The sequence below is a fragment of the Chiloscyllium punctatum genome, chromosome 3, assembly GCF_047496795.1.
Source record: "Chiloscyllium punctatum isolate Juve2018m chromosome 3, sChiPun1.3, whole genome shotgun sequence".
NCBI classification, from domain to species: Eukaryota; Metazoa; Chordata; class Chondrichthyes; order Orectolobiformes; family Hemiscylliidae; genus Chiloscyllium; species Chiloscyllium punctatum.
Genome location: NC_092741.1, coordinates 92,933,956 through 92,961,371, shown reverse-complemented (window position 1 = coordinate 92,961,371; position 27,416 = coordinate 92,933,956). Strand labels below are relative to the sequence as shown.

The window sequence follows — 27,416 nt, the reverse complement described above, 5'->3', positions numbered from 1 at the left end:
TGAAAGTTGCCACCCAGGTTGACAGGGTTGTTTAGAAGGCATACAGTGTTTTAGCTTTTATTAATAGAGGGATCGAGTTCTGGAACATGAGGTTAAGCTACAGCTGTACAAAACTCTAGTGCGGCCGCACTTGGGGTATTGTGTACAGTTCTGGTCACCGCATTATAAGAAGGATGTGGAAGCTTTGGAAAGGGTGCAGAGGAGATATACTAGGATGTTGCCTGGTATGGAGGGAAGGTCTTACGAGGAAAGGCTGAGGGACTAGAGGCTATTTTTGTTAGAGAGAAGAAGGTTGAGAGGTGAATTAATAGAGCCATATAAGATAATCAGAGGGTTAGATAGGGTGGACAGGGAGAGCTGAAAAATGTGTTGCTGGAAAAGCGCAGCAGGTCAGGCAGCATCCAAGGAGCAGGAGAATTGACGTTTCGGGCATAAGCCCTTCTTCAGGAATGAGAAAGGTGTGCCAAGCAGGCTAAGATAAAAGGTAGGGAGGAGGGAATTGGGGGAGGGGCGTGGGAATGCGAAAGGTGGAAGGAGGTTAAGGTGAGGGTGATAGGCCAGAGAGGGGGTGGGGGCGGAGAGGTCGGGAAGAGGATTGCAGGTCAAGAAGGCAGTACTGACTCCGAGGGTTGAGACTGAGATAAGGTGGGGGGAGAGGAAATGAGGAAGCTGGAGAAATCTGCATTCATCCCTTGTGGTTGGAGGGTTCCTAGGCAGAAGATGAGGCGCTCTTCCTCCAGGCGTCGTGTTGCCATGGTCTGGCGATGGAGGAGGCCAAGGACCTGCATGTCCTTGGCGGAGTGAGAGGAGGAGTTAAAGTGTTCAGCCATGGGACAGGGAGAGCCTTTTTCCAAGAATGGTGATGGAGAGCACGAGGGGGCATAGCTTTAAATTGAGGGGAGATAGATATAGGACAGATGTCAGAGGTAGTTACTCAGAGAGTAGTAAGGGTATGGAATGCTTTGCCTGCAACATTAGTAGATTCGCCAACTTTAAGTACATTTAAGTCGTCATTGGACAACCATATGGATGTACATGGAATAGTGTAGGTCAGATGGGCTTCAGATTGGTATGACAGGTCGGCGCAACATCGAGGGCCGAAGGGCCTGTACTGCGCTGTAATGTTCTATGTTCTATATACACATAGGGAAGGATAGCAGAGACAAGACAGAGAGGGAGGGAACAAAAATTGGAAGAGAGAGAATAACACAAAATGAAGAAGAGGGTAAAACTGAAAACAGAGACAACATCCTGTGGAATTGACAGGTGGGTTGATTTGGGTTGATTAAACATTTGGTTACGTTCTTTTTTGCAGAAGTTTCTTATTAATGGTGAAGACTTTAATTGTTCCAGGTGAAGACTTGTTACAAGTTGACTACTGCAAGTTTTGGTGTTATTCCTGTTGATTTTAAACTAATTTAGTAATTAGGGTAAAGGCTTTGGGAAACTTGTCACAATTTTGAGAACGGGACAAAGACATATGTAAACGTTAACAGCATGAATGTTAAGAAAAGAACAACGTAATCAGATCAGATGCAATAGTGAAGTAAATAGTATTTGACAGGTGATACTAAGTTCCAATAAATACAATATTTGCATTATATGAGGCTAATACAAAGCAGATGTATATTGTGTGTTCTAAGTATGGTAAGAATATGCATTGTCATAAGTAAACATGATGCAGCAAATCCTTAAAACGAACAAATAGAGTATTGCAATTGAATGATCTGATGAAAACTAAAGATCAGTAAACTAGCCCTTATACAATGCTTTTATCATGGACTTGTGAACAATATTATGTCCAGATTTATATTATGATATGTGATAGTAATGGAATTTTCTTGAACATTACAAACATTTCTACTTCACAGTTTAGCTGAAGTGCTTACTTTGTTTTTTGACTTTTATACAGTTGTCTTTTTACAAGAAATATATATTTCAGGGAGATTGAATGGAATAATCAGAATAATGAGTTACTAGTCTGTAACTGTTCAAATCCAGGCACATCCTCAATTCAAAGTAAAATGAAATCGAATCTCAGGGCTTTTCTTTCCTTTTGCAAAAGGTTTCGGTCTTTGGTGCAAGTTGTCTGCATGTAGCATGAATGTAGATTTATTGTGGTATTTGAAGGCTGAATTCTTTCCTTTGCCTGATATTTCAGCACATAAAAGGGAAACTGAATACTGGATGATACAATGTCACTGAGTTCCCCTCACTTTTTCAATGGCATTTGCAGGTCAGAAAGGAATTTCCATGACATTTTCCTCGAAATTGACTTGGGGTGTTCAAAAGGTTTTTCTCTTTTTGCCAATCTAATAATTTATTTGATGATTGTAAAATGGGAATGGAGGGTGAACAGGTAACATCATGTTACACAATGACTATGTGAAATATTTACCTGTTTGTTTTTTCCAGTCTGTCAAGTTGCTGTGTGCTCACATTTACTTTTACTTTTACTTCTTAGATGACAAAAGGCTCAAATTTAGAAGACATTTTTTCCAGTCTTCTTCGGAATTTATCCATTGCTGTTACTGAGGTCAACGTAAACACTGCTGGAAATATCCAAGCTGTGGTTGACATATTGACAAGTATTTCAAATCTAGGTGTCAATGTTACGGAAACAGACATGACGGTAAGAATCAGAATCTTCCAGAAAAGATCTTGGACTTACTGTAGCACTTTTAGTCATTGTGCCCTTTTTTGTATGAAAATGTAATTGTTACATGTTTTGACTTGTAATACATAGAGTGAGAGGAATGTCTTTTCCTTTTGATTCACAATGAAGAGAGGCTGTGAAGACACATTTTAGTAATGCAATGGAGTTTCAATTTTCAATGTGCAACTTTGATTGAAAATGAGTTTTTTTTTGGCTTGCCAACGTCCATCACTGCAGATTCGAGCTTCTCTTCAAAACCTTCACACAGTTTGTTTGAAAACTAACTATAAGATCGAAAAATGATCTATATTGCTGTAAGGGAATTTTGTTCTCCAGAATGATTAAACTAAGAACATCTGAGTACATAAGATCCAGTTCAGTCAGGAACATTTCAATCTCAGCAATGTTAATCCTGGCAAATTTGAAGCATCTTCCTAAACCATGATGGCAGGTTCTCAAGTTGTCATGTATTCTATTATACAATGTAGAACCAGGGAAAAGATTTTGGACCTGATACAGAAAGTAGCTAGCAGAGAATTGGGCTGCAATATTCGTACATTGCATGATGACGGGAAAAATTGACCCAATTGGTACTTCTTTCTTTAGAGTAAGCTGAGAGCTGACCTCATTAAGCTATTTCAAATAACAAAAGATACTGTAAATATAGAGAACCTGTTGGGGAGATCAAAATTTGGGTAATCATATAAGATAATAATTAAATGATTTGAGCTTTAATTGATCATGTTGGGCTCAGTATCAGTAACAAAATCAACAAACAGTTAAGTGAAGCTTAGTTTTCAGCTAAATTGATTAGCTATGTTGTCCATGAAATAATTGAGTGGAATCTTCCAGATCTGCCAGGAGGAGAGGAGGAACTTAAAGGAAAGCTAAAATTCATAATCTTGTTAGTTGGTTCAAGTTTATCTATTAAACTAGATGGAAGTGTCAGCCAGGTCAGCCTTTCGAAATGTAATTTTTGCAATTCTTGTATTGATTAGTATAACATAAATACTCATTGACCATAGCTTGCTGTGGCTTTAAATTCATAAGTACAATCTCATCAGTCAAAAGCAAGAAAACTTCATCTACATAAACCTGACCATATATATGAGGCATTTGCCGAGGGGGATAGACTTCCTCCTGGTTGCAATGGTGAGTACACACTGTTTCATGAGACTTCTTCACTAGCTGGACCCTTCACAACATTGTCTTTCAAGGTCTTCCTTTAGTCATAAGATTATTGTATAAGAATTGCAGGCTGCCCAAACACTTGCACATGAAATACCTCACAGCTATTGTTGTGAGACCTTTCTATTCTCCAAAGATTATCATGTAAGAATTGAAGCCTATCTGGGAAAACTAGCATTTCCAAGCGCGGCAGTTGCTGGCCTGCAATTCAAGGAGTTGGTGAAGACTTGCTGCAGTGCACCTAACTTGTGCATGAGTTCATAGAACATAGAACATTACAGCACAGTACAGACCCTTTGGCCCTTGATGTTGTGCTGACTTGTGGAACCAATCTAAAGCCCATCTAACCATTCTCATCCATACGCCTATCCAATGACCATTTAAATGCCCTTAGAGTTGGTGAGTCTACTACTGTTGCAGGCAGTGGGTTCCATACCTCTACTACTCTCTGAGTAAAGAAACCACCTCTGATATCTGTCCTATATCTATCACCCTTAAATTTAAAGCTATGTCCCCTCGTGCTAGCCATTGCCATCCGAGGAAAAAGACTCTCACTGTCCATCCTATCTAACCCTCTGATTATCTTATATCTCTCAATTAAGTCACCTCTCAACCTTCTTCTCTCTAAGGAAAACAGCCTCAAGTCCCTCAGGCTCTCCTCATAAGACCTCCCTCCATGCCAGGCAACATCCTAGTAAATCTCCTGTGAACCCTTTCAAAAGCTTTCACATCTTTCGTATAATGCAGTGAACAGAACTGTACGCAGTACTCCAAATATGGCTGCACCAGAGATTTGTACAGCTGCAACATAATCTCATAGTTCTGAAACTTAATCCCTCTACCAATAAAAGCTAACACACCGTATGCCTATCAACCTGGGTGACAACTTTCAAGGATCTATGTACCTGGACACTGAGATCTCTCTGCGCATCTACACTACCAAGAATCTTACCATTAGCCCAGTACTCTGCATTCCTGTTGTTTCCAAAGTGAATCACCTCACACGTTTCCACATTAAACTCCATTTGCCACCTCTCAGCCCAGCTCTGCAGCTTGTCTATGTCTCTCTGTAACCTACAACATCCTTCGTCACTACCCACAACTCTACCAACCTTAGTGTCATCTGCAAATTTACTAACCCAACCTTTTAAGCCCTCATCCAAGTCATTTATAAAAATGACAAGCAACAGTGGACCCAAAACAGATCCTAGCAGTAATCCCACTATAACTGAACTCCAGGATGAATATTTCCCATTAACCACTACCTTCTGTCTTCTTTCAGCGAGCCAATTTCTGGCCCAACCCGCTAAATCACCCTCAATCCCACGCCTCCGTATTTTGTGCAATAGCCTACCATGGGGCACCTTATCAAATGCCTTACTGAAATCCATATACACCACATCAACTGCTTTACCCGAATTCACTTGTTTGGTCACCTTCTCAAACAACTCAATAAGGTTTGTGAGGCATGACCTACCCTTCACAAAATTGTGCTGATTATCCCAATCAACTTATTCCTTTGTAGATAATTATAAATCCTATCTCTTATAACCCTTTCTAAACTTTATCCACAACTGAAGTAAAACTCGAAGGTCTATAATTTTCAAGATTGTTCCTACTCCCTTTCTTGAACAAGGGAGCAACATTTGCTAATCTCCAGTCTTCTGGCACTATTCCTGTTGACAATGAGGACATAAAGATCAAAGCCAAAGGCTCTGCAATCTCCTCCAGGGCTTCCCAGAGAATCCTAGGAGAAATCCCATCCGGCCAAGGGGACTTATCTATTTTTACTTTCCAGAATTGCTAATACCTCCTTCTAATGCAACTCAATCCCATCTTGTCTAGCAGCCTGTATCTCAGTATTCTCCTCGACTACATTGTCTTTGTGAATACGAATGAAAAGTATTCATTTAGCACTTCCACTCTGACTCTGACTCTGACTCCACACACAACTTCCTACTACAATGCCTGATTGGGCCTACGCTTACTCAAGTCATTCTTTTATTTCTGATATATCTGTAGAAAGCCTTCAGGTTTTCCTTGATCCTATCCACCAATAACTTCTCATGTCCTCTTCTGGCTATTCCTAGCTCTCTCTCTAAGTCTTTCCTGGCTAACTGGTAACTCTCAAGCACCCTGACTGAGCCATCACATCTCATCCTAATATAAGCTGCCTTCTTCCTCTTGACAAGAAATTCAGCTTCCTTAGTAAGCCATGGTTCCTGCACTCGATAACTTCCTCCCTACCTGACAGGTACATATGTATCAAGGAAATGCAGTAGTTGATCCTCGAATAAGCTCCTCATTTCAAGTGTGTCCATCCCCTGCAGTTTCCTTCCCAATCCTATGCATCCTAAATCTTGCCTAATCACATCGTAATTGCCTTTCCCCCAGCTATAACCTTTGACCTGTGGTATATACCTATTCCTTTCCATCGCAAAAGTAAACATAACCAGAATATGGTCACTATCACCAAAGTGCTCACCTACCTCCAAGTATAACACCTGACTGAGTTCATTACCCAGTACCAAATCTAATGTGGCCTCCTCCCTTGTTGGCCTGTCTACATACTGTGTCAGGAAACCCTCCTGCACACATTTGACAAAAACTGACCCATTTAAAATACTTGAACTATAGTATTCCCAGTCAATATTTGGAAAGTTAAAATTCCCCATAATAACTACCCTGTCACTCTCGCTTCTATCAAGGATCATCTTTGCTCTCCTATCCTCCACATTTCTGGATCTATTTGGAGGCCTACAGAAAACCCACAACAGGGTAACCTTTCCTTTCCTGTTTCTAAACTCAGCCCATATTACCTCATTAGACAAGTCCTCAAATGTCCTTTCTGCAAATGCAATACTGACTAACAGTGCCACACCACCCCATCTTTTACCATTATCTCTGTTCTTACTGAAACATCTGAATCGTTGAACCTGCAATAACCATTTCTGTCCCTGCTCTACCCATGTCTCTGAAATGGCCACAAGATTGAAATCCCAGGTATCAACCCATGCTGCAAGTTCACCCACCTTATTCTTGATGCTCCTGGCATTGAAGTAGACACACTTCAAACCAACCTCTTGCTTGCTGGTGCTTTTTTACGATCTTGAAATCTTAGTTCTGACTTCACTACTCTCAACCTCCCCTATGCTTGAACTACAATTTAGGTTCCCATCCCCCTGCTGAATTAGTTTAAACCCACCCAAACAGCATTAGCAAACTCCCCCCCAGGATATTGGTACCCCTTTGGTTCAGGTGTAGACCATCCTGTTTGTAGAGGTCCCATCTACCTGAGAAAGAGTCCCAATTATCCAGGAATCCAAAACTCTCCCTCCTGCACCATCCCTGCAGCCATGTGTTCAACTCCTCTCTCTCCCTATTCCTTACCTCGTTAGCACATAGCACGGGCAACAAACCAGAGGCAACAACTCTGTTTATTCTAGCTTGAAGCTTCCACCCAAGCTCCCTGAATTTCTGCCTTAAATCCCAATCTCTTTTCCTACCTATGTAATTGTGCCTACGTGGAACACAACTTGGGGCTCCTCCCCCTTCCCCTCAATGATCCCAAAAACATGATCCGAGACACCACGAACCCTGGCACCTGGGAGGCAACACACCAACCGTGAGTCTCTCTTGTTTCCACAGAACCTCCTATCTGTCCCCCTGACTATGGAGTCCCCAATGACTAATGATCTGCTCCTCTTCCCACTTCCCCTCTGAGCAACAGGGACAGAATCTGCGCCAGAGACTTGTGCCCCATTGCTTACCCCTATTAAGTTATCACCCCCCCCAACAATATCCACAACAGTATACTTGTTGTTGAGGGGAATGGCCATGGGGTTCCCTGCATTGCCTGCCGGTTCCCTTTCCACCCCTACCCAAATATAAAGCCTCACTTACTTAGCAGTCCCGTGTCTGCTCCTGCTCAGTGTACGCTCCGCTTTTGTACCTTTTAAAATTTACCTTCCTGTCAGCCCTCTGGTCCTTGCTGTTGCTCCTCCCACACCAACTGCCACTGGAAAAATGAAGAACTCCCGAGAAAAGCTTCTATATCTCTTAAAATCTCTTAAAGTTCCTGCATATCTCAAATATGTATATGACATGAAACAGAAAACGAAAAGCACATTGCGATATTACTCAGTTAAGGAAAACAGGCAGCAATAAAGTGTTCACCACAGACTAAAGGCTTCCGTGCTATAATCTCTTTTAATGTTGATATCCTAACCAAGCTGAAATAATGCATTGAACTCAGAGCTGAAGGGCAACTTGCATATAGGTCATAATTTTCCCACCGTGGACATCCTGTTGGTATCTGCAAGACATAAAGTGAAAAAAGGCATTGGAGTTTTTGGTTAGATAATAGTGAGCATTGAATGACACTGTCAATGGGATAATATGAGAGTTACTGTGGAATAATGAATGCTACTTACTCAGTTACATAGAGCCACCGAGACTAGGATTAGGATTGGGTTATTTCACTATTTGGGCCTGCTGTGCCCTTCGGTATGATCATAACTGGTGATAAACTTGGCACCCTGCTCCTGCTTTCTACCCCTACCCTTTGATCCCTTTAATCCTGAGGACTATATCTAACTCCTTCTAAAAACATTCTATGTTATGGCTTCAACCATAAATTGCTATAGTCAATAATTCCACAGCTTCACTTTTCACTCCTTGGGTGAAGAAATTTCTCCTCCTCTCAGCTGTAAATTGCTCACCATGCATCCTTAGATTCCTGGCCTGGACTCTCCACTCAATGGGAATATCCTTCCTGAGCATACCATGTCTAGTTCTGTTAGAATTTTATAAGTTTCTATGAGATTCCTCACCCCCAACCCCACTTGTTTGTGTAAGCTCTAGTGAATAAAGTTCTAAACAGTCCAATTTCTCTTCAGCTGTCAATCCTGCCATCCCAGCAATCAATCTGGTGAATCTTTGTTCCCCCCGAGCCAGAATATCCTTCTTAAGATAATGAGACCAAAACTGCACACAATGTTCCAGGCGTAGTCCTGCCAAAGGCCTGTGCAATTGCTGCAAGTCATCACTGCTCCTTTCTCAGATAATCCACCTTCTTGCTTTTACTCACAAACTGGGTAACCTTGCATTTATCCACATTATGCTTCATCAGCCATATATTTGTCCACAAACTCAATTTGTCCAAATCACACTGATGACAAGTCATGGATGTCTCAGCATCCCCACAGGATTGATCTCTGTCCTCTCCTCTCCTGCAAGGGGCAAGATTTTCTCCTCATGGGAGGTGAAGAACCTGATATCAGGCCCTCCACCATCTGTCCTTGCTCTTTGTGCTCCCTTGTGGGCTCTCTTCTCCTGAAATAAGAGAAAAGGAAGGGTTGAATGAAGTAAAAATGGATGGCATATCTGTTAGTCCTAATGCAGGTGGAGGAAGGTTAGTGAGATGGCCGGAATGGTTGAGTAGGGCACAAGGGCAAGAGATTGAGGCAGGAACAAGACGGAGTGGAAGAAAAAAGTAACAGAGAGAGTGAACATGAGGTAGCAGAGAAAAGATTGTGGCACTTACCCTGACGGAGTGTGGAAGGTCATTGACCTTTTTGTCTCACCACTGGCTGTTCCCCCATGTTGGGGAGAAGGGACTGATCCAGGCGATTACCTCAGAAACCACTGCCAGGATGCGATGACATGGCCTCCTCTGCCAATCCAGGAAAGAGGAGACCTGTCCACTGGGACCTCCATGTCTCTATTGGAGAATCGTGGTGTCACCATGCCCAAAGTTTTGGTTTCATTGCCATTAACTAGCAAGAGGCTTTGGAGTGCCATTGCTTGTTCAATTGTATAGTAGTCCGTTTAATGTGGTGTGGATGGTAGGGATGCTGGTCTTCCAGCAGATACCTGGAAAGTAGTGAGTTGATCCTGCAACAACATGTGGGACTGAAATCAGATGTGAGGAGCTCCGCAGGGGCAGAGTCAGTCATTAACGGGGTAAGATGCAGTAATAGATCCTTTGGGGAGAAGCCCTTTCGAAAACTCAATACAGCTTATGCTTCACCACATAAAGAAAGATTCTCCATCCCACACAGCTATGGAGGCTTAGTCATTCAGTATGTTCAAGGTAGAGTTTCATACCATTTTGGGTGTTAAGGAAATTACAGAATACAGGGATGATGTAGGAAAGTGGAGTTGAAGAAGATGAAGCATGGAAGATTCAAAGAGAAGCTGTCCAGTTTTGACTTTATTGGTTCTGTTGGTTTTTTTTGGCTTTATTTGAGAGGCATAAAATTGCATGGAACAACTGCTCCTTCTCTGCATGCCAGTTTTGTCTGTTCATAGGTTCAAGTGTGTACCTTTCATCTATTTTCTGAGGCCAAAAATAACTTGATTTGCTGTGATTGTGAAATTGGATATTTAATTAATAACGCTTTTTTTTTAATTTTCAGCATTTCTTGAAAACAGTAAGCGAAGTTCTCTCTTCTGAATCAATAGAAGCTTGGAGAAGTATTACAGCTGTAAATGGCCGCAGCGCTAGTTCCCAATTATTAAAGTCAGTGGAAAATTTTAATAAACACTTCAGAATGCAGAATGACACATTTATCAATACAGAAATAAACCTTGTCTTCAAAGCCTATAGAAATCGCAGGCGGTTTATTGATGAAACCTTTCATAATATCTCTGCAGAATATTCCAATTTAAGTGCGAATGTATTCATTTCCTCAGACGAGTTTAAAGATAAGCCAAATGCCACAGTCATTATTGTTGCGTATCCAGTATGGATTGATATTTTACCCAATACCACAACTTTTGATGGAAATTTTTTGATTAATAGTCTCGTCCTGACATTAAACATTAGTAAACCTATTAACGTCAAGATGACCTTCTCACCAAGAAATCGCACACTAGATTTCAACACTGCAGTGTGTGGCTTTTGGGATTTTACAGGCAGGGGTGCGTGGAATGATACTGGCTGTAAGTCTGAAATCAACGAAGAAAATATTACATGTCACTGTGACCATTTCACATCCTTTTCGATTTTAATGTCCCCTGATACCAAAGACAGCCCTGCTTTGAGTTATATCACCAGTATCGGAGTTGCCATCTCAATCGGAAGTTTACTAATCACTATTGTTATCGAGGCCATGGTGTGGAAGCATGTGACCAAAAATAAAACCTCATACCTTCGCCATGTTGGAATTCTGAATATTGCAGTAAATCTGCTGGTCGCTGACGTATGGTTCATTGTGGCTTCAGCTGTAGAACCAGGAACACGGGCTTGCACAGCTACTACTTTCTTCATTCATTTTTTCTATCTTGCCTTATTCTTCTGGATGTTAACCTTGGGCCTGCTGCTTGTCTATCGTTTACTATTCCCTTTCCATGATCTCAGCAGATCAGTTATGATGGGAATATCATTTGCCATTGGTTACCTGCCTCCATTGATAATCTCGATCATCACAATTGGAGTTACCTTTCCAAGAAACAGTTACACCAGAGAAGATGCCTGCTGGCTCGGCTGGGAGACCGAATACCCTCTGCTTGCATTTGTTATACCTGCATTGGTTATAATCGCAATCAATGTCATCATTCTGATTATAGTCATTTTTAAGTTGTTGCGACCAACAATTGGGGATGGATCCAGAGCCAATAATCAGGAAAGAGAAACGTTCAAACGGATCGTGAGAAGTGTTGCTGTGCTAACCCCAATCCTTGGACTCACCTGGGCATTTGGAATACCAACCTTTCAACAAGATTCCCCTATTGCTTTCCATTATATATTTACTATTCTCAATGCTTTTCAGGTATGTGTCAATTATGTTTTATAACTTTTGACTTCTGTTTGGTTAACTCATTTGTGCACAGGAATTCAGATTAAGCAACATTCAACAACTAAACATGCTCCATAGTTTCATTACTTTCTGTGTTATTCCTTAAGATGTAATTTTATAGCTAACTGGATGAAAGCAAAGTCCAGTATAAGATCAGCCCATAATATCATATAAAGCATTAATCAACAAAAAAAACTTACATAGGTTTATAAATTCTGGAAATAAGAAAAGTCTAGCATCAACTCAGCCCAATTCAGCGAGCGTAGCAGAAATGTTAGTTTTCTTGACAATTATTCCCAATGATCAGTAGATGAGCTATTTGATATGAGATTTAACTTTCGCATTGTGAGAACAACTCTAAGTGCTTATAAATTAATGTTTAAAGTGTAATTATTGCAAAATGAGCAAAACCTTTATTCCAATCTTCCATAGATCTCTTTTGAGGCTGCATTTTTAAAAATTTTAATAGGAGACTGCATTTACAAAACTTGGGAAGATTTGGTTTGTGTGTTATGGGTGATAAAGTCTTGATCTTTTGGTGTGCATAATTTTATCACAGTTAGATCAGAGGAAGTCTTTGTTTACTGTGTAAAACTTCCATGCTGCATAAAGGACATTGATGAATGCACCTATGTCTGATTTAACCAAATGGGACTAAGGGTCAAACAACTAAGTTGCTGCAGAGAACTGGTTCAATAATTATAATACAATGGTGAATGTGCTATCTTGGATTTCAGTAGCTTTTGGGAATTTTGGGCTCAGGAAATCAACTGCTAAAAACAGATACAGAGGATGGGATAGGTCATCAGCACGACTTGTGGGAAAGGAGAAACAAAGTGCGTCCCTTGAACCCCTCCTGCCTGTCACCTTCAGATCCTCTCCTCATTATCTCCTAATAAACTTACCACCACAGCAAAATGTTTTTGGATCTTGCACTCTACTGACCAGTATTCGGAAACTCTGGGATACCAAGGGCACCTCTCATGTCTCAGAAATTGTTCCCCATCAGACCCTCTTTTAAGATATTTCAAATCAACCTGTAGAGAGATGTTAATACACCCCTCTGGAGTAGATAAAACTTGAATCCAGACCTTCTGGTGCAAGACAGGGTCATTACTACTGCAGTGCAAGAGAATTGTATTGAATTGAATTGAATGCATTGTCACATGTACCGAGGCACAGTGAAATGCTTTGTGTTGTGAGCAATGCAGACAGACCACATAGTTAAGTAGCATAGATAAGTAAATAATAGGTAAACAGCAGCAAAAACACAGGTACAGGCGAATATTAAGAGTTTGTGAGTCCATTCAGTATTCTAACAGCAGTAGGGTAGTACTGTTACGAAACCAGCTGGTGTGTGTGTTCAGGCTTCTGTACTTCTCCCCAATGGTAGGGGTTGTAGAAAAAAATTGCCAGGGTGGGATGGATCTTTAAGAATTCTGACGGCCTTTGCTTGACAGCGGGCCTTGTAGATGGATTCCGTAGATGGAAGGTTGACCTTTGTGATTGTCCGGGCCAAGTTCACCACTCTCTGGAACCGTCTCCCATCTTGGATGATACAGTTGCCATACCGGGTAGTGATACATCCAGGCAGAATGCTCTCGATGGCGCACCTATAAAAGTTGGCAAGGGCATTCGCCATCATGCCAAATTTCCTCAGCTGCCTGAGAAAGAAGAGACATTGTTGGGCCTTTGTAACCAGTGCATCCACATGAAGAGTTCAAGAAAGCTTGTTGTGGATGACCAATCCCAGGAGCTTGACACTCTCCACTCCTCCCACCTCTGTGCTGTTAATGTGTAGAGGGGCATGAGTAACATCCCACCAAAAGTCAATAATGAGTTCCTTGGTTTTGCTGGATTTGAGAGCTATGTTGTTCTCAGTGCACCATTTTTCCAGGTCTTCCACCTCCCATCTGTCGTCTGTTTCATTGCCATCTGAGATGTCATCAGTGAACTTGTAAATAGCAACAGTCTGGTATTTGGCGACGCAGTCATGGGTTTACAGTGAGTACAGTAGGGGGCTGAATACACACCTCTGGGGGGCTCCAGTGTTGAGTGTTAGTGAGGATGAAATATAGCCCCCAATCTTCACTGATTGGGGCCTGTGGGTCAGGAAACTGAGGATCCAGTTGCAGAGAGTGGGGCTTAGTCCAAGATCACTAAGTTTAGTAATCAGTCTCGAGGGGATAATAGTGTTGAAGGCTGAACTGTAGTTAATGAGTAGGATTCTTACGTAGCTGTTCTTGGTGTCAAGATGTTCTAGGGAGGAGTGAAGGGCAAGTGATATAGCATCTAACGTGGTCTGATAGGCAAATTGGAGTGGGTCAAGAGTAGTGGGGAGGCTGGAGTTGATTAATGCCATGACCAGCCTTTCAAAACACTTCATGACCACTCACATTAGGCCCACTGGGCAGTAGTCATTGAGACATGCTGCATGAGCCTTCTCAGAGGCACAGGGATGATGTTGGCCCTCTTGAAACAGACAAGGACAGTGGCCTGCTGCAGGGAGAGGTTGAAGATGTCTGAGAAGACCTCTACCAGGTGATCCGCACATGCTCTGGGTGCATGGCCTGGTACTCCATCTGGTCCTATTGCTTTCCTTGGATTCACACGAAGGAAAACTGATCTAACCTCTGATGCAGTGACTGTTGGATAGATTCGTTCGGACTTGTCAGAATAGGTGTTACCTCTCCACTGAAATTCTGCTCAATATGAGCATAGAAGGTGTTGAGATGATCTGGGAGGGATATGTCATCATCTGCTATCTTGTACTGTTTCTTTTTAGAACCTGTGGTGTCATTCAGTCCTTGTCATAGTCGCTTGGTATCTGTCTGGGTCTCTCGTTTGGATCGGTATTGGTCCTTGGCTATAGTAATTTTTAAAAGCACTCTATTAAGTTTAAAGAGTGTAGAACGATTATAAGAAATAAGAAACCTAGATCTGCACTCAGGAGCTCTCAAGGAGTCAACCATCCATCAGACCCAATATTTTATAACTGCTTATAATTGTAAAAACACCCACCAACAGCGTTTCCTCATTTGGTTTCAGCCTCCCACTGTTCTGAGGTACCAAGTTCCCTCACTTATCAGATTTACATGCACTCACAGTTCTGATGAGATCTCAGTAATTACTTCAACATGTGATCAATGTGGAGCTTTCCCATAGGTAAAATACATGGAAACTTGCCTTGTATCTTAAGTAACAGGCATGTTTGATTAACTGTCACCTTCCATTCTTGGAGTATGAAGGATCACAAAGGTGTTTTTGCATCTCCAGCCTTCCTCCTTCTCACTGTCCTTAGCATCTTTCCTCCTAAGTATCTGCAGAGTCCCTCCTTCTTATTATCTCCAGACCCACAACTGACTATACCCAGACTGCCTACTCCTTACTATCGTCAGGTTACCCCACCTCACTCTTATCCCCAGTGTCTCACTATTTTATATTCATGTATTTGGAAGTGGGTATCATTGACTAAGCCATTTGTTACCTATCCCTAGTGGCTCGTGAGAAACTGATGGTCAGTGGCCTGCCTTCTTGGATCACTGAAGTTAATTGTTTGGCATTTGAACACTGACTTCCTTCCAAAAGTTGTACCAGATCTGTGTGAATAGTAGAGCCTCTCATCAGGTGTAATAACATATTTTAACTTGCTTTGTCAAGAATTAACCCCTTATTAATCATATTGAATCATGACACTATGTTACTATGTTTAATGGGGAGATTTCGCTGCAAGATTTCAAGTCTTTGACTTGCTCTTGTAGCAAATGTACTTACATGACTAGTCATTAGTAACCACCAAGATGTTGATAGTGGGGGAATGACTATGCCAATGAATGTGAAGAGGCAATTGTTCGATTTTCTTTTATTGGAGATGGTCAATGTCTTGCACTTGTCACCTGTCAGCCCTAAACTGGATGTGATCAGATCTTGTTGCATTTTGACATGGACTGGTTCAATATTGAGGAGTCATGGATAATACTGAATATTTAGCAATCATTAGCGACTGTCCTCACTTCTAACTTTATGATGGAGGGAAGGTCATGAATAAGGTAACTGGATATAGTTGGGCTTATGATACTACCCTGAGGAATTCCTGCAGTCCTGGAGCTGAGGTGACTGACCTCCAACACTGCAACCATCTTCCTTTGTATGAAATGTGTCTCAAAATAGCAGTGATTTCCTCCTGACTGTCATTGATCCAGTGTTGCCATGAGTCCTCGAAGCTACACTTGGTCAAATGTGGACTTAATATCAAGAAATGTGGCTCTCACTTTATTTCTGGAATTCACCTCACTGTCCATGTTTGAACTAAGTTAGTAGTGAGGTCAGAAGCTAATTGGCCTTCGAAGAACCAAAAATGAGCATCAGTGAATAGGTCATTGCTATAGAAGTGTTGTTTGATAGCATTGTTGATGAAACTTTCTACCTCTTTCCCATTGGTCAAGAGTGGCCTCATGGGGCAGTAATTGGCTGGTCTGGATTTATCCTAATTTTGCATTTTTTTGTATGGGACAAACCTGGGCAATTGTCCATATCATTCAATAGAGGTTAGTGTAGTAACTGGACTAGAAAAGCTTAGCTAGTGTTGGAGCAGATTCTGGAGCATGCATCTTCAGTACTATGTCTAGAATGTTGTCAGGGCCTGTAGCCTTTGCTGTATCTAGTGCCTTCAGCTATTACTTAACATCATGTGAAATAAATTGGATAGACTGAAGACTGACAACTGTGACACTGGGGATATCTGAAGGAGGCCAAGATGGATCATCCACTTGGTAGTTCTTGCTGAAAATTGTTGCAAATGCTTCAGCCTTATCTTTTGCCCTGATGTATTGAGCTATCCCAGTTTTGACAGTGGGGAAAATTATAGAACCTTCTTCATCCTTGAATTGTTTAATTGTCCACCGCCATTCACGACTAAATATGGCAGACTGAAGAGCTTAGGTCTGATCGATTGATGGATGAATTATTTATTCCGGTCAATGATCTGCTATTCATGCTGCTTGACATGCACAGCTTCCTGTAGTGTAGCTTCACCAGGTTAACACCTCATCTCTAGGTAAGCTGCTCCTGGTATGTTTGCCTGCACCCTTTACTGATTAGCTTGCTGGCAGTAGTAAAATCGGGATATGCCAGGCCATGAGGTTACACATGGGAATGGAGTGCAGTTTTGTGACTGCCAATGGCCCATGGCTCCTCACAAATGCCCATTCTTGAGCTGTTCTAAGTCTGTTCGATTTGGCAAGTTGATAATGCCTAATAACATGATGGAGAGTATCTTCAATGTGTGGGCAAAACCTTGTCTCCACAAGGGCTGTGTGGTGGTCAGTCTTACTGACACTGTGATGGACAGATGCAGCTGTAGTCGGCAGATTAGTGATGATGAGGGCAAGTATATTTTTTCCCTCATGTTAATTGTCTGCCGCAACCCCAGTCCAGCAGCTATATACTTTAACACTTAACCAGCTCAGTCAGTAATGATGTTGCCATGTCATTCTTGCTGATTGATATTGAGGTCCCCTAACCAGAGTATAGTCTGCACCATTGCCACCCGTAGAGTGTTCAAGATAAAACTGTGTAGACTCGTTAGCTGATGGCTGATGGTATATGGTGATCAACTGGAGGTTTCCTTGCCCTTCTTTGACCTGATGCCATGTGACTTCATAGGTTCAAAGATCAAAGTTCAGAACTCCCATGGCAAATCCATACTTCCTGTTGTACCACTATGTTACCACTACTGATTGGTCTCTCTTGCCAATGGGGCAGGACATAGCTAGGGATAGTGGTGGTGGTTTCTGGGACATGATATGAATCTGTGAGTATGATGATGTCAGGTGATTGATTGATTAATCTGTGAAATGGCTTTTCAAGTTTTAGCACAAACTACATATATTGGTAAGAAGAAACACGTAGGGCTAATAGGGCTGAATCTGTCACTGTCATTTCCACAGTTGATGGCAAGTGATCTGTTTGGTTTCATTCCTTTTAAGTATATTCATTAGTTTGGTACAACTGAGTGGCTTTTAGAAGTCAACCACTTTGCTGTAGGCCAGACCAGGAATGGATGACAGTTACCCCTTCCCTATCAGAAATGAGTGAACCAGGTGCGTTTATACAATAATCAACAATGGCTTCATGGTCATAATGAGACTTCAATTAAGATTTCACCTCCGGGATTTTAAGATGAATGCTAAGAGCAAAATCTGGGTTGCTAGTCCAGTGACAACACCAATACTACATTCTCCAACCCATCCCTTTTCCTTGTGATCTTTAGAGACTCTCCGCCTTGCCAAATTCAGTTCTCTTTTCACTAATTCTGGACTCCCCTTTGGATGCTGTCCCTTCATATTCAGAATCTCACTCCCTGTGATATACAGCTCCCATCTTTCTTGTATCGTCTGTACCCTCCTCCATTCATTCTCCTGCTTCCTCTGTGTGATTTTCAAACCTCAGTCTGTTTGATCCTTTCCCTTGTGATCGCTGCAATTTTCTTCACCCAACTCCAGTCCCTTTTCCCCTTGACACTACTGCATGATATCTGCAACCCCCTCCCCCAACACACTGTGACACTGGTGTCTGCTCTCCATTGTTGATCTTTGTTCCTCTTCTCTATGCAATCCCAAGAGACCCTTCCCGGAACCTAATTCTCCTCTTGCCATTTCTGGATTCCTTTCATGCGGTTTTCACTCTCTTCCCTTTGATTTCAGACCACATTACAAATTTCACATCTTATCCATTCTCCATACCCACCTCCTGCTAAATCAAGGAAATGTTGCTTGGAAAGCTTTCAGGAGATAATTCTTTTGGCATCAGTGATTATAATTACTAATACACAAGAGGGCAGAATAGAAGGCATAGAAAGATTGCAGTGCAAGTTACAGAATGGGATAAGGCCACAAAAAGTCTGAAATCACAAATAAGAAAAGCAAAGCATCTTAACAACCTTCAGCAGTTAAAGGTAACAGAATTGGATTCATCAGTATGTTGGTTTAAATGCAGCCAAGCAACATGTTTAACATTGTTCTTCAGGCCAGGAATTTGCTCTGATAAGCATATTGTTAGATACTATTATTTAAAAGAAATCTCTGCTTTTAGCTTCTATTTTAATCTGAATAAACTGTTGACAAATAATAATCGTTAATGTAATTATTACAAAAAAGTGTTTGCAATTAATTAAAAGATCTACTTCAGAATTATCTTCTTTTTTTAGGGATTCTTCATTTTGGTCTTTGGGACATTCATGGATAATAAGGTGAGCCACAGATGCCATTTCCACCAGTTTTGTGATATTTCTGTTTTCACTTCACCTCATGATGTGCCTTCCTTTGCTGTTAACTTAGGTACGAGAAGCCTTGATGAAGAAGATTTCAATGGGAGGATTTTCTTCCATAGCTAAGGTGAGGTTATGAAAAATAAGAATGACATCTCGCATTAGCATCAGAAGGAGAAAAGATTAGTTTAGATTCCCTACAATATGGAATCAGGCCCTTTGGCCCAACAAGTCCACACCAACCCTCTGAAGAGTAACTCACCCAGACCCATTCCCCTACCCTATATTTACCCCTGACTTGGCAATTTAGCATGGCCAATTCACCTAACCTGCACATCTTTGGATTGTGGGAGGAAACCCATGCAGACACAGGGAGAATGTGCAAACTCCACACAAACAGTTGCCCAAGGCTGGAATCGAACCCAGGTCCCTGGGGCTGTGAGGCAGCAGTGCTAACCACTGAGATACCAATGCCTCTGTGCTTTTTAAAGTAGCCGCTTAGTTTCCCTATAATTTCTTTGTTCTCCACAATATATTATCCTGTCCGTCCACTCACTGTTCCACATTTGTGGATATCATAGAATCCATTTGTGGATATCATAGAGTCACCAGAGGCTGGAATTAAACCTGATCACCGGCACTATGAGGCAGCAGTGCTAACCCCTGAGTTACAGTGCCACCTCCTAGACTACACCTCCTCCCACCCAACCTCCTTTAAAAGCACTATCCCTTATTCCCAATTCCTCTGCCTCCGCCTCAGACCAATTCCACCTCAGAAAATCCCAGAAGGCCTCATTCTTCCACAATCACAACTGCCCTTCCCACGTGGTTGGCAATGCCCTCCAGAGCATCTCTGCCACTTCACGTACCACCGCCCTTGAACACCACCCCTCCCAATGCAAGAAGGACAGAACCCCCTAGTCCTCACCTTCCACCCCCGAATCTCCACATACAAGGAATCATCCTCCGCCACTTCCGCCACCTCCAAATGGATCCCATCACCATAGATATACTTCCCTCCCCACCCCTATCAGAGTTCCAAAAAGACCGACTCCCTTGTCAGGTCCACACCCCACTCCTGGCACCTTTCCCTGCCACTGCAGGAAGTGCAAAACCTGCACCCACACCACTCCCCCCACTTCCGTCAAGGATCCTTCCACATCTGCCACCTGTACCTCTCCCAATGTCATCTATTGCATCCGTTGCACCCAGTTTGGTCTCCTCTACATCGGGGAGACAGAACGTCTTCTTGTGGATCATTTCAGAGAACACCTCTGGGACACCCACACCCACCAACCCCACCGCCCCGTGGCTGAACACTTCAACTCCCCCTCCCACTCTGTCAAGGACATGCAGGTCTTGGGCCTCCTCCACCACCAAACTGTTATAACGTGATGCATGGAGGACGAACGCCTCATATTCTGCCTTGGGGCCCTGCAACTACACGGGATAAATGTGGATTTCACTAGCTTCCTCATTTCCCACCCAAAATTATCCCAGCCCCAAGCCTCCAATCTGGCACTGCCCTACGGACCTGTCCTTCACTCCCCCCTCTGATCTATCACCTTCTCCCTACCTTCATTCATCTACCGCTTTCCCAGCTACCTCCCCACAACCCCACCCTCCCCATCCTATTTATCTCTAGGCCCCGACCCACAAACCTCATTCCCGATGAAGGGCTTATGCCCAAAACATTGATTCTCTTGCTCCTCAGATGCTTCCTGACCTGCTGTGCTTTTCCAGCCCACACTCTTGACTCACAGTGCCACCCCCAGGCTGCGTACTGGTTATTTTGTGAGATATGCTCCCAGTGAGCACTGATCTTGATCAGAACACTACAGAGAAATGGGAGAACAGGAATAAAAATTAGAAGTGATTAAGCAAAGGCTGCTGCATATATTCATACTGATAATTTTTACTTTTCAGTTACCATCGAGTTCATCTGGTGCAAAGCCTTCCTCAACACCTCATCATTTATTTCATTCTAGAAAGAGTGAGTATAGCAATGAAATTAACCAAAAGTAGACCCGGTTCCATAATAAAAGTTACTCCAAAAATATTTTATCGTATTAAATGTAATTTATTGGCTATGACTGAAGGGAAGAGTTTTGTTCTGTGATCAAATTGGACCTGAATTTTAATTGCCACAGCATTTCTAGTGGGAAACTGCACTTGAGTTCATTCTCTGCCCCCAGGCATCAGAGGAAAGCCTGGTAGATTTGAATGGCCAAGCCTTATTTAAAACACTCACTTATTTCCTGAATGGGTGTCTGCTAGAAGCTGCCCTTGATGTTAAGTAGATGCAAGCTTGGTTATCAGAGCTGTCTTCTGGGGGTTCCTATGATCAAGAAGGATTAGAGGGTAATGATCACAAGTCTGTTGCACACCTAGTTCTTCTGACCATTGCAAAGGAAAATTCAGATACTTGGCTTTCAGGAGTGTCTCTATCTTCATAAGTGTTTCCGCCCATAGTTGAAGAGCTGCTTTGACATCCTTGTTTCACTTGCCAAACACAGTTGGCCATCAGTATTATGGATGTGACAGTAAATCACTTTGCAGAGATGAATTAGGGCTTCTGCCTCATTTCAGCCAGTTTGTTTGCAAAATCAGAAATGATGAAGATCTGAGTGAGTAAATAACCTACTCCTTTCTAGCTGCTGGGTCAAACTGGGGAAAAGAGATGAGCAGATGGTGCACCTTACATATTTATTGAATGTATCAGAAAATGTTGCTGCATCCATACATTTAAAAAATGTTGGTAATATGCTGAAAACTACCAGTCAGCATGACACCGTTGGACATGTAAAATAAAGTACAGTTTTAAACTTTAAGGACTTGAGTCAAGTAAATGCAAAATTATATTCTAATGATGAAGGTCTTAAGATAATATTAAGATAAAAAGAATCCTGAAGACAGCAAAGGCTGGATTTTTCAGATGACAGCGTTTCCTGCACTGCTATTCAAGAAGGTGGTGTGATACACATCTTCTTTAGTGCTGGCTGCATTTTAGCTGTTTAATGCAAGGAAGCCATGAAATGGATAAGGGGGAGTTTTTTTCGCCATTGGAAAAGAAAGCTCCTTTAGAGAGCTCCCAGGCAAACAGTGTGCTCACTGCAGTACAGTTCTAACAGTGTCTGGTTTGAGCAGTAGCCACTGTGGGTACCACAGCCAGAATCTGAAGCATAGGACATTCTGGAAAATGGATCAAAGTACATCCAAAGTATGACAGGGCTTAACAAGAGGGTTTAAGTGAGGGAAGTGAGGAGGTTTCTGGTGCCGAGGATAGGTCTGAGCTCCTAAGAATGAGACTTAAAAGGTGAATGATCTTGGGGTGAAAAGTAAGATGTCTTACATGAACATATGAACAGATAGGCCACTCAGCCCTTCAAGCCTGCTCCACCATTCAAGGAGATTGTGGCTGATCTGATTTTAACCTCAACTTTACATCCTTCAATACTCCCAGTAGTCTTTCATCCCCCTGGTAATCAAGAATATTATTACCTCGGCTTTAAACATATTTAAAAATTCTGCATCCTCTGCCTTTTGAGGAAAAGATTTTTAAATATCCTCAACTCACTAAAAAACAAAAATGTTTCCTCAACTTGCCTTAAATGGACACTTCCATATGTTAATCTATGATCCGTAGCTCTAGATTTTTCCATGTAAGAACACATCCTTTCCACATCCAGCTGGTCAAGACCCCTCAGGATCTTATGTACTTTAAGGCAATGCTAACTTTTCTAAACTCCAGAATGTACAGGCCTAGCCTGTCTAGCTTTTCCTCAAAAGGTAATTCACCTGTTCCAGGTAAAAGTCCAGTAAATCATTTCTGAACTGCCTGAAAGGCATTGTCATCATTCTGTGATCAGTACTGTATACAGTACTCCAGGTACAGTCTCATCAAGGGCCTATCTAACTGAAGGATAACCTCTTTACTCTTGCACACATTGCCGCTCATGATAAAACTAAACATGTATAGAGCCACACAGCATTAAAACAGATCTTTCAACCTGCCGTGTCTGTACTGACCAATAAACACCAAACTACTTTAATCTCATTCACCTGCACTTGATCCATACCCTGGCATTTTAGCTGCTCATTGTAATGTTTCTTTAAAACTACAAGAGTACCTGTCTCCACCATCCTCTAAGGCATCACATTCCATTTTTCTACCACCCTCTGGGTGAAAATTGATTTTACTCAGATCGCCTCTAAACCACTTGCAATTCACCTTACATTTATGCCCGCTAGTCTTAAACATATTTGTTTGAGAAGAAATTCTCAGAAACTACTTTGTCTATGCCAGTCTTAAGTTTGTATATCTCAATCATATCCCTCCGTCAACCTCCTCTGTTCCAAGGAAAACAAACCCAGCCTATCCAGCCTCTCCTCATAATTAAAACTTTTCATTCCAGGCAACATCCTGGTGAATCCCCTCTGTATCCTCTCCAGTGCAATTATGTAGTTCAATAGTGTGGCATCCAGAACTGCCCACAGGATTCCATTTGTGGCCTAATCAATGTTGTGTAAAGTTGTAACAATACTTCCTTGCTCCTATATTTTATGCCCCAGCTATTGAAGGCAAGCATCCCATATGTCACTTTCACCACTCTGTCTACCTGTGCTGATATCTTCAGTAACCTATGGATTTGTACACCAAGGTTCCTCAGTATTCCCTCATTACCTGCCATTCATTATGTATATTTAATAAGCTTTCTTGATTACTTGCTGTAGCTGCATACTAACTTTCTCCAGTTCATGCACTAGGACACCCAGATCCCTCTGTATTACAGACCTCTGCAACCTCTTACCATTTAGATAGTATTTTTCATTCTTTGTGCCAAAATGGACAATTTCACATCTTCCCACATTGTAGTTCATTTGCCAGATCTTTGCCTATTTACTTCACCTATGTCTTTGTGAGCTGCTTATGGCCATGTCACAACTGTCTTTCTTTACATTGTCATAAAATTTAGATACCAAACCTAGAGTCCCTTCAACCAAATCATGTATAAGAATTGTGAAGAGTTGAGGGCCCAGCACTTCTTCAATAACTTTCTTTGCTTTTCTTCCATCACTGCTAATGTCCTGTCCTCAAACATTGTTACATCTAAAGCTGTTGCTTAAGTACAAATTGTTGTTTCTGTAGATGTCCAACCATATGCTGTAATTAGAAAACCTGAACCATTATGTAAATGTAGGGTAATACAATGATGCTTTGCGATCTCAACTTTATTGATCTTGTTTTCTGCTTCACAATTTCAGAAAACTACAATATAAGTGATTCAACTGCACTTCATTAACAATACACCATCTCCAAGCTCTCTATTCTGAATTAACTGCCGGAACTCAATACATAGATTCTGCATCTCTTTAGATAACGAAGATATTTGAAGAAAAAAAAATTTGCACCATAAGAGACAAACTTCAGAATTTATACAAGAAGAAATTGTTTTTGCTGATAAAAATGTGTAAAACCTTGTGACAATGAATATGAACAGACAGTATTTGATTTAGGTAGCAACATTATTCATTGTTCACCAGATAATAGTTCCTATCAATAAAAAGAAGCTCATAAGAACTTATGATATAAACTAACAATTGCCTGCAGTATCATTATGTTCATTATAATATTGCGTTAATATCAGTGGAATTTCTCACTTGTGTAAGTAAACAAGACAATCTGGTTTTGCAGATTATGCTGTGGGTAATTTTAGAACAGTATTCACATATCTTCTTGAATCTTTAAGAATAAAATCCTTCTTTCCCACCACTATCCCGGGCCGCCCCCATGCCCCCACCCTACCCTGCCATAATACCAGATATATTCCCAATTCATATTTATATTTACTGAGGGTATAACAAATCCAATGGTCACCACAATATAAGATTGTAATCAGTTATTGAAATTTTGCTTGATTTTCTCTTAAAAATATAGAGCAGCTTTCCTTAGTAAAACAATGCACTGGACTATACTTGTTCACACTGTTTACATGGAACAGAGTCCTTCTAAGTAGGTTTGATAATAAGAATAAATCATGGTATACCTTGGAGGGAAAGGGGAAAAAATGCCAGATTTTGTCACCATGTACTGATTTCTGCTGCAAAAGATGCTTGTCAGAATATAGGTAATTATTCTCCCCCTTTCACACCACTTCCCCTACTCACCATTCCCCCTCCCCCCACCCTAAGCCCCTGCACACACACCATTTATATGATCCCAATGATTACAGAACTGTCGAGATTCACACTAAATCAGTACTATTTGCAGCAGTACTTCTGTCCCAGTACTTTTGTTCTATTACCAAAGATAGATTTTGTTTAATTCACATTCGGGATGGGTGCCTCTGGCTAAACCAGCGTTTACTGCCTTCTTCAACTGCTGCAGTCCATTTGGTTTAGGTACACCGACATTGCCATTTGGGAGGGAGTTCCAGGATTTTGGTGCTGTGACAGTGAAGGAATAGCAATATATTTCCAAGTCAGGATGATGTATATCATGCAGGGGCATTTGTAGGTGGTGTTCCTGTGTATTTGCTGCTCTTATCCTTCTAGCTGGTGAGTCATAGCTTTAAAAGGTGCGGTCTAAGAATCTTTGATGAATTTCTGTAGTGCATCTTGTAGGTAGTATGTATTGCTGCAACTGAGTGTTGGTGCAGGGACTGAATGTTTGTGATTGTGATATCAATTAAGTGTCAATTTTCTTAAGTTAAGTTTCTTGACTGTTGTTGGAGGTACATTCTTCCAGGCAAGTGGAGAGTATTCTATCACACTCCTGACTTGTGCCTTGTAGAAGGTGAACAGACTGGGGAGTCAAGAGGTAAGTTACTCATTACTCATTACCTAACCTCTGACCTGGGAAAGGATAAATAATGTCTGACTCAAGCTGGGTGGAATATGGGTCAATATTTATAAAAAGAAACACCTTTGGTAATAGTTTATTTAACTAATTTTAAAGAAATGGTTATGTTAAATACTCGAACTACAGGTGTTCCAATGTAAGAAATTATTAATATGACAAGATTAGTGAATGTTTCTAATAAAATATCATTTGAAGTAGTGTAAAAATGTATTTTCGTGATTTGTAATTTTTAATCCTCTATAAGATAATACCTCAAACCTTAGGAAATAATGGATTTTTGTAAAGTTGTTTTGGTTTCAAGACTGGAAATATTTTATGGTAGGTAGAATGTACATTGTTTCTTTTTATATAATTAATATTTAGAAATGATCAAAGGGCACTTATGAATGTGTTTTGTTTATATCTGTGGTTTAATTTTTAACGTGTAGTATTTTTGCTTTGCATATTTTATGACAATTGTGGTTGCAAGACAGCCCTTTGTGACATTTGTGAATGCAATTTGTTGATTAAGGAGAAAATGGCGTAAGTGAATAAACAAAAACTGTGTTTCGTGCTATAAATATAATGGCTGGTATTTCAATGTAATGCTCATCAATTTTTGTACGCAATTTGAATTAAATGGCTACATACTATATAAATGTATAGATACTTCTGTATTAGTATACACTTCTTATTTCTATGATTATTGTATTCTGGGTGTGATGTTTAATTGACAACCATGAAGTAATAAGTTTCAATTTATCCATTATTAAATGTGAGGAAACCAATATGAAATGGTACATTTCTTTTTTTTTATAGATATTTTTATTAGAAATTTAACATTTTTACAAGTTTACAAAAATAAACAAAACTCTCATATACAAACATTGATATACAATTAAATCAAATATACAATAGCCAAAATTTAACAAAAGAAAAAAATACCGAAAAAGAAAAAAAAACAAAACTCAACTGTCTACTAATCTAACCTACAACGAACCAGAGTGTATATTTAAGTCTCTTACATGCTCGGAATGTGTTAACATCAGATGTAATAAAACCTGTATGTGTGCGGGATTCCTCTCCTAAGGGGCCCCGGACCAGCCAGGTTTATAATCTCAATTAAATAAAAGCCCTTGTTAGGATACTGAAATATCTGTATTTATGTAATTCAAGAAGGGCTGCCATATTTTATAAAATAATTCGGTCTTTCGGTGTACCATATTTGTAAGGAAGTCAAGGGGAATACATTCCATAATTAATCTGTGCCAATTTGAAAGTCTAGGGGGGCCCTCAGCCACCCAGTTCACCAAAATATTTTTCCTTGCACAGAGAGAATAGAGAATAGTCTCTTCCTGTACACGTCCAGGGAGGGAAAGTTCGAAAAGCCCAAAAGGAGAGATACGGGTTCCACTTTAATTTCCGTTCCTAAATTTTCTGTCAGGGTACTTGCTACTTTAATCCAGTATCTGCGAATCCTATGACAGGTCCATAGGCAATGTACAAGAGTGCCCACCTCTATTTTGCATTTGGGACACATTGGAGATGCTCGTGCCTTAAATTTTGCCAATCGAACTGGTGCTATATGGGCCCTATTAGTATCTTCAGCTGGATAGCCTGGGTTCTGTTACAGATAGTAATTCTTCTAGCGTTTTCCCAAAT

The 27,416-nt window shown here is 41.1% G+C and overlaps 1 protein-coding gene and 1 long non-coding RNA gene across 2 annotated transcripts in view; both read left to right on the top strand.

The window, feature by feature from the left end:
- Nucleotides 1–11,643, top strand: part of LOC140454219 (adhesion G-protein coupled receptor F2-like) — a 66,410-nt gene extending 54,767 nt beyond the window's left edge. Inside the window, exons 10-11 of the mRNA XM_072549044.1 lie at nt 2,465–2,632; nt 10,264–11,643. Coding sequence (XP_072405145.1) covers nt 2,465–2,632; nt 10,264–11,643 — 1,548 coding nt within the window. The remainder of the gene's footprint in view (nt 1–2,464; nt 2,633–10,263) is intronic.
- A 7,339-nt stretch (nt 11,644–18,982) lies between these two features.
- Nucleotides 18,983–24,555, top strand: LOC140455029 (uncharacterized). Its single transcript, XR_011952759.1, has 3 exons — nt 18,983–19,040; nt 20,840–20,906; nt 24,179–24,555. It is a non-coding gene; the product is annotated as an uncharacterized lncRNA (long non-coding RNA).
- Nucleotides 24,556–27,416: the final 2,861 nt, after the last annotated feature.